Source organism: Myotis brandtii, unplaced genomic scaffold, assembly GCF_000412655.1.
Source record: "Myotis brandtii unplaced genomic scaffold, ASM41265v1 scaffold33, whole genome shotgun sequence".
Taxonomy (NCBI): Eukaryota; Metazoa; Chordata; class Mammalia; order Chiroptera; family Vespertilionidae; genus Myotis; species Myotis brandtii.
Window position 1 is genome coordinate 2,786,973 of NW_005362713.1, and position 8,440 is coordinate 2,795,412.

The following is an 8,440-nucleotide window of genomic DNA, read 5'->3' on the forward strand; positions in this document are numbered from 1 at the left end:
AATTTCCCATTGGATGGTTTTTCATCCGAGAAATTTAGTGATAGGCAAAATTCACATCAAACAGTCATTCCACCACAACTATGTTCGAGGATTGCATCCTCATGTACTCCATTTTCGCTAAGAAGGCAGTAACTACCGGTATTGGTAGTACTTGTTGATGACTGTTCTCTAGACATATTCTGTCGTCGCCACTGCCTTCTTTCAACTTCAAAGGCACGTTGGTCTTTAGACATTTTCTGTTGATAACGCCGGTGTTTTTCGGCATCAGAGCGACGTTTTTCCAGTAGCTGGTGTTCAGATACATTCTGCCACAGGCGCCTTCTTTCAAGATCAGACGCACGCTGCTCTGCAGACATTTTCTGTTGATAACGCCGGCATCTTTCGGCTATAGAGCTACGTTGTATCAACAGCTGTTCTTTAGACAATATCCCACCTCTCTACTGTCAGGTCTGAGATGCAGGTGAATGAGAGTCAGGCCGCTGAGAGCTGTCTGACCAATGGCTGATTCAGGCTGATTCCGTGGGGGTGGGACTTCCTCCTCCCTGCTGTCAGTTTCCATAACTGTGATGAGGAAGCTGGGGTGACAGAGGGAGCTGCGCCCTCCAAGCCGCCCTCTTTCTTGCTCTGCTCTATGTCCAGCGGTCTCCTGCTCTGCCAAGTCCTCCAAACCTCCTGCTCTCTGCCGGCAAGGTCCCAGGATCTGTGGGTGTGGCTAGGCGCTGGAGGCCTTGGCTCCCTGACCGGTGAAAATCCCGGGAGCCCACGGGCATGGCTACGGCCTTGTCTCCCGGGGCCAGTGAAAGTCCTGGGAGTCTGTGGGCATGGCTAGGCGCGAGCAGCCATGCCTCCCCGACTGGCGAAAGACCTGGGAGCCTGCGGGCGTAGCTACAGCCTCGCCTCCTGGGGCCAGTGAAAGTCCCGGGAGCCCGCGGCCGAGGCCTCCGTCGCCTCCTGGGGCACTTGACACCTGTGTATGCAAATTAATCGCCATCTTTGTCAGATAATTTGCATAGTCATTCGGATTGGCTGGAGGGTGTGGCTTGTGGGCGTAGCTTGAGCGTAGTGGAGGGATGGTTAATTTGCATGTTTCTCTCTTATTATATAGGAGGATATGACTTTATTGGAAGAGATGGTGAAATAATCATTAGGTACTAAAAGACTAAAGCAAACTGAAAGACTTAGGAATAGGAAAGTAATCATTAATGGGACTCTCAAAGAGTTAACCAACCTGGCTGGTGTGGCTCAGTGTTTGAGCATTGAACTATGAACCAGGAGGTCACAGTTTGATTCCAGGTCAGGGCACATGCCTGCATTGTGGTCTCGATCCCCAGTGTGGGATGTGCAGGAGGCAGCTGATCAATGATTCGTTTTCATCATTGATGTTACTATCTCTCTTCCTCTCCCTTCCTCTCTTTAAAGATATGAAGAAAAAAATGCCTTTTAAAAACCAATTTTTTAATCAAGAAAACTTTTTTTATAAAAACTTTCATTTTTTAAGACTTAACCAGAAAAGAGAATAGAATAGTAGAATGATGAGTTCATAGCATGTACTACCTGATAAAAGGATGAAGAAGAACAAATGCTTTAAAAAGGATTTAAATAGAATATGGAGAGGAAGGGAGAAGAATGCTCATATAAACTCACAGGCCTCACTAATATATAAGGCAAAGATAAATGAGATAAAAGAATGTCTGGCAGATAATAGATACTCAGGCTTCTTTTTGTTGTTTTGATTTTTAGTTTTTTTAAACAGGTGAATGCATGAGCCAGTGAGTAGTGAAGGAGCATGCTTGAGGTTCCTGGTGAGTCACACAGTTAGAAATGAGGACTCTCAGTGCTCATGTGGATAAATAACCAACTCCCAGAGCGTGGGTGATGATGGGAAGGAAATTGAAAAAGAAAATTAAACAGAGGATAAGCTAGCGGTGTATTATTTTTGGATAAAATATAGAATAGACAAATAACTTACCTCCTATTCGGCTTTTGATGATGATCAACTAAAAAGACAGAGAGTGGGTAGGGAGAGAAGGTATGTTAGCTAGTTTCAAGTGTTTGAAGGGATTTCTTCTAAGAGAGATTAAACTTATTTTGCATGATTCCAGAAGTCAGGGAGAAAAAAAACATCCACCTCTTCAGCCAAATTAGCCAAATAAATCTTCACTCTAAGTTGCAGGCAGATCACCCCTTACATTCTAGGGTCAATACTGAAGCCATACAGGAACAAGATGGGGTTGTCTGCTTTCACCACTCTTATTCAACATAGTACTAGAAGTCTTAACCACAGTGATCAGACAACAAGAAAAAATAAAAGGCATCCAAACTGGAAAGGAGGATGTAAAACTGTCATTATTCTCAGATGACATGATATTGTACATAGAAAACCCTAAAGGATCCACCAAGAAACTACTAGATTTAATAAATTATTTTGGCAATGTAGCAGGATACAAAATGAACACTCAGAAATTGTTGGCATTTTTATACACCAATAATGAACTCTCAAAAAAAGAAACTAAACAAACAATCCCATTTACCATTGCAACAACAACAACAAAATTAAGATACTTAGGAATAAACATAATCAAGGAGGTAAAAGACCTGTACTTGGAAAACTATAGAATGTTTAGAAAAGAGCTAGAAGAAGATATACACAAGTAAAAGAATATACCATGTTCATGGATTGCTAGAATCAACATCAATAAAATGTCCATGCTACCCAAAGCAATCTATAGATTCAATGCAATTCCTATTAAAATACCAATGGCATATTTCACAGATCTAAAATAAACACTCCAAAAATTTATATGGAACCAAAAAAGACCTCAAATAGCTACAGCAATCTTGAGAAAGAACAAAGTTGGAGGGATCACAACATCGGATATCAAGCTACACTACAAAGCCACTGTACTCATAACAGCCTGGTATTGGCACAAGAACAGGCATATAGACCCATGGAACAGAACAGAGAACCCAGAAATCGACTCAAGCCATTATGCTCAAATAATATTTGACAAAAGAAGCAAGATCATACAGTGGAGTAAAGACAGTCTCTTCAATAAATGGTGTGGGGAAAATTGGACAGGCGAGAAAAAAAAAAGAAAAGAAACTATACCACCAACTTACACTATACACAAGAATAAACTCAAAATGGATAAAAGACTTAAATGTCAGTCATGAAACCATAAAAATCCTAGAAGAAACGTAGGCAGTAAAATCTTAGATATTTCACAAAGCATAATTTTCACTGATACAAGGCCTAGTGCAACAAAGGGAAAAAAATATACAAATGGGACGACATCAAAATAAAAAGCTTCTGCACAGCAAAATAAACCGGCATCAAAATGAAAGGGAACTCATTGTATGGGACAACATATTTGCCAATGATATATCTGATAAGGGGCTAATTTCCAAAATACATAAAGCACTCATATAACTCAACAAAAGGAAGAGAAACAATCCAATTAAAAAATATGCAGACACAATAAATAGAAACTTCTCCAAAGAGGATATACAAATGGCCTAGAAACATATAAAAATACTCAACGCCACTAATCATCAGAGACATGCAAATTAAAATGACACCTGCCAAATGGCTACCATCAATAAATCAACAAATGACAAGTGCTGGCGAGGATGTGGAGAAAACAGAACCCTAGTGCACTGCTGGTGGGAATGCAGACTGGTGCAGCCACTGTGGAAGACAGGATGGAATTTCCTCAAAAAATTAAAAATAGAACTCCCATTTGACCCAGTGATACCACTTGTAGGAATATCCTAAGAAGCCTGAAACACCGTTCAGAAAGAATATATGCACCCCTATTTCTATAGCAGCACAATTTACAATAGCTAAGATCTGTAAACAGCCCAAGTGCCCATCAGCAGAGAGCGGATAAAAAAAGCTGTGGTACCTTTACACTGTACAGTTGTAAAAAGGAAGGATCTCTTACCCTTTGAGGTAGCCTGGAGGGACCTGGAGAGTATTATGCTAAGTGAAATAAAGCCAGTCAGAGAAAGACAAACATCACATGATCTCACATATCTGGAATCTAAGTAACAAAACAAACAGATGAATAAAATAGAGCCAGAGGATGGAGGCATGCAACAGGTTGAGAATTCTCAGAGGGAAGGGGGTGGGAGGGAAGAGATCAACCAAAGAACTTATATACATAAATGGACACAGACAATAGTGGGGTGAAGGCCTGGGAGGGAGCATGAGTGGGGGAAAGGAGCTTCATTAGGGGGGAGAGCAGGGGACTTCTGTAATAATTTCAACAATAAAGATAAATTAAAAAAAATAATGAAGCCATAAGTGAGTGAGATTATTTAGGGAAAGAGTGAAAAATAAAAGAAAGACCAAGAACCAGATCTTGGGTGTAACTTTACAAGTAACTATAAATCAACGACATAATTAACCATGTTTGTAAATGATAATTTTGTCCTATAATTTAGCACCTTTTTTTTTTTTTGTAGGAGTGATTCTAGTCAAAGTCCAGATTTTAGAGCTAGTGTTTCATGCTACAACAGCCCAGCAAATAGTTATAAATGCTCACAGTTCTCTGAAGAGCATTTTCTCTTCTCTTTCCAACATCACTTATACTGGCTGTGCAAAGTGTGGATTGGAACTAGAAACAGATGAGAACAAGATCTACAAACAGTGTTTTAGCTGTTTGCCATGTACTACAAAGAAAATATACTACAGGTAAGGCAACTAAGTAAGTCAATCAGATGGAAGACATTTATTTTTATAGGCATGGAAATGAGCAATAAATGACATATTTCAACTCTTACTTTCTAATGAGAACTAATTAGAGCTAATACAAGAGTACAGAATTTCCCAAGTGGTAAATAGCTATTTATGAAAGCAAATATTGCCCAGTAATCATAACAGGATTTCTAAAAGCAGTAATTGGGAAATTTTATTGTCTTGAAGAAACTATTTTAATTTCTTACTTGGTTTACACTTTTAACCAAGATCTAAATGTAGAAGCTCAGTCACCCACCTTAACAAATAATCAAAATTTAAAGGTATTATGTGATCTAACCTTTGAGTTGTGAATCTAGTAAGGCGTTTAACCTTTCTGTACTTCAGTTTTCACAACTTCACATTAGAAAATATGGATCCCAAATGCTCTATGGTAAAATGACTAACCAACTCAGTGAAAAACACATTGTTTTTCAAATAATAAAAGTTCAAATTCTTGCAAAATCTTTTTATTTTTGCCTTATAAATTCCATGCCTTTACAAAATAGCAGTGTTTATTTCAGAACCTTTTCATTCCACCTCCCCCAAAGCCCTGTGCCCATTAGCAGTTGCCTCTCATTCCCCTTCCACACAACTCAGCTTTTGGATTGTTCCCACTTTTTGTCTGTTATAAATAACACTGGTATGGACATTCATGTACAAATTATTGTGTGGATATATGTTTTCATTTCTTTTGGGATATACTCAGGAATAGAATTGTGGGATTATATGGTAACTCTTTGTTTAACCTTTGGAGGGAACTGCCAAACTATTTACTGCACAATTTTACATTTTCACCAGCAATGTATGAGGGTTACAGTTTCTCCGCATCCTTGCCAACACTATGTATGTATATCCCTTTCTTTAAAAGTACATAGAGTGATATGATTCATATTGTTTGTTCATGTTATTTGTTCCTTAGAGAAAGTATCTCATGGCTTGCCTTCTCTGATAGCACTTATAAATCTTCCTCATTCTTTTTGTGTGTTTTTTAATCCTTACCTAAGAATATTTTTTATTTTTCTTCTTTTTTTGGTAATCCTTACCAGAGGATATTTTTCCACTGATTTTTCGAGAAAGTGGAAGGTAGGGGGAGAGACAGAGAGAGAGAAACATCGATGTGAGAGAGACACATCACTTGGTGTCTCCTGCACAAACCCTGACTGGGGCCCAGGATAGAGCATGCAACCAAGGTACGTGCCCTTGACTGGAATCAAACCCATGACCCTTTAGTCCATGGGCCGTCACTTTATCCAGTGAGCCAAACCGGCTAGGGCTCAAGGGTATTTTTCCATTGATTTTTTGAGAGAGTGGAAGGGAGGGGGAGAGACAGAGAGAGAGTAACATCCACATGAGAGAGACACAAGCTTCCCGTACTTGCCCCTGCTGGGTCTGGGGAACCTGCAACCAAGTTACGTGCCCTTGAATGGGGAATAGAACCTGAGACCCTTTGGTCCGTGGGCCAGTGCTCTAACCACTGAGCAACTGACCAGGGTTCCCTCATTCTTTTTAATGCCATGTAGTACTGAAAATTATTTATCTACTTCCCTATTTAGTGACACGCCAAAGACTTTGTTTCTGATAGGAAAAAATCCAATGGAAAAAAAAAAACTTGAAATTGTGATTGTGAAATATGTGGTTATCACCTTTATTTTTATTTCAAAAAATAATTTATACAGCAGTGTAAAATTGTTTTCTTATATTAGTATTTGAAGTTTTAAAATGAATATGGAATAAATCTAATTGATTATTTTATCATTTGAAACTCTTTTTAAAAAGCCCTTCTTTTGCCTGGCCCGCATAGCTCAGGGGTTGAGCATCAACCAGGAGGTCAGGGTTTGATTCCTGGTCAGGGCACATGCCCAGGTTGCAGGCACAATCCTAGTGTGGGGCATGCAGGAGGCAGTGGATCAATGATTCTCTCTCGTCATTGATGTTCCTATCTCTCTCTCCCTCTTACTTTTTCTCTGAAATCAATAAAATATATTTAAAAAATAAAAATAATAAAACGCCCTTCTGTTATTTCCAGGATGTTTCAGAACATCCTAGAGTTGCTTTCGAAATTAAAATTAACCCTGCATAAAAACCTAGGGCTTTTTGAAATTATATTGCATTTATACATTTTTTAAAATATGAAAATCTTTTGAAGGTCATATGCTATTTACTCTTTTGTAGGCCAGCTTTAATGACCATAGCTGATGGACTATCTAAGGTCTGCGTTCATGTAGGATCAAAGGTGATGGAGAAGATTCTTCTCAACATTTCTCCTGACTGGCTCAGCAGAGTTATAGGTAAGGTGTCCCCAAGCCATGGAGAGATTCATTCATGTCAGGAGTGTAGAGTGTGTATTGGAACAGAAAGAACACTAGACTTTAAATTAAGGCTGAATTCTGTCAGTATAAAAGCAGAAGGATAATTTAGCTTGAGTGAAACACAAGACAGTGTAAGGCAAAACTTGCTCTACACAGGTCTCAGCACATGAATAGAGGGAAGCCAGCACCTAATCTCTTCTTACTCTAGGTGTCAGTTGGTAAGCAAAATCACTAGGATCTTAGTTTATTAAAAATTAATTTTATTGAGGTGACATTGTTTAATAATATTATATATATTTCAAGTGTACAATTTTCTAGTACATCATCTGTATATTTCACTGTGTGCTCACCACCTAAAGTCTACTCTCTTTAGTTATGATGCTAGGTATAGTCAGTGGCTAACAACAAAGTGAAAATAACCCATTTGGCAGGTGATCCAACTTGATACCTTTCCTCATTAGTCTCAAGCAAATGAGGTAATCTGGTTCTATTGATTGCTCCCTCTTTTTTTAAAAAATATAATTTATTTATTTATTTATTTATTTCAGAGAGGACGGGAGAGGGAGAGAGAGATAGAAACATCAATGATGAGATAGAATCATCATTGATTCGGCTGCCTCCTACACTCCCCACACTGGGGATCAAGCCCAAAACCCTTGGCATGTGCTCTGACTGGGAATCAAACCATGACCTCCTGGTTCATAGGTCGATGCTCAACCACTGAGCCACGCCGGTCGGGCTAGTAATTTTTACTCGAATGCTGAACATTACATATAGAAAAATATAGCTGAGATAAACAGTTATTTTTTTTTTAACCGGGAAATGGGCATACCTGTTTCCTAAACCTTTACTGGGGCAAAGGGTGAGCAGAGTCGAGTCGCTCTTGTCAGACATTGAGTTGTGTTCAGGTTTGTTATTGCTGTCATTACCTTCAGGTCACCACTGGCTTCAAATTTCTCTAGCATAATCTTGTGCTTATGGTGGGGAGTGATTTTCTGGTTTTCCCCAATATTGCTGCTCTACCATCCACTTTAACCCTTCCCTCTGCACCTGGACCTCAGAGAGAGTTTATCTTCATGTTCTTGCACTTGCCCTGTTTGTATGCACTCTGTTGGTTGTTATTTGGTACATCCCAGTCTGGTGGTAGTGGCAGAAGTTAATTTCTTTCATTTATTTATTTATTGAATTTATTGGGGTGACATTGGTTAATAAAACCATACAGGTTTCACCTGGCTGGAGTGGCTCAGTTGGTTAAGTGTCATCTTGTGCACCAAAAGGTTGCTGGTTTGATTCCCAGTCAGGGCACATGCCTGGGTTGCAGGTTTGATTCCCAGTTGGGAAGCATATGGAAGGCAGCCAATTGATGTTTCTCACATCGATATTTCTTTCT

At 39.3% G+C, this 8,440-nt stretch overlaps 1 protein-coding gene across 7 annotated transcripts in view; it reads left to right on the plus strand.

The window, feature by feature from the left end:
• The window catches only part of FAM35A (family with sequence similarity 35, member A), a 92,831-nt gene that overhangs the window by 75,306 nt on the left and 9,085 nt on the right, over positions 1-8,440 (plus strand). For all 7 annotated transcript variants that reach the window (XM_014543645.1, XM_014543644.1, XM_014543646.1 and 4 more), the window contains 2 exons: positions 4,468-4,696; positions 6,914-7,029. In XM_014543645.1, coding sequence (XP_014399131.1) covers positions 4,468-4,696; positions 6,914-7,029 — 345 coding nt within the window. The remainder of the gene's footprint in view (positions 1-4,467; positions 4,697-6,913; positions 7,030-8,440) is intronic.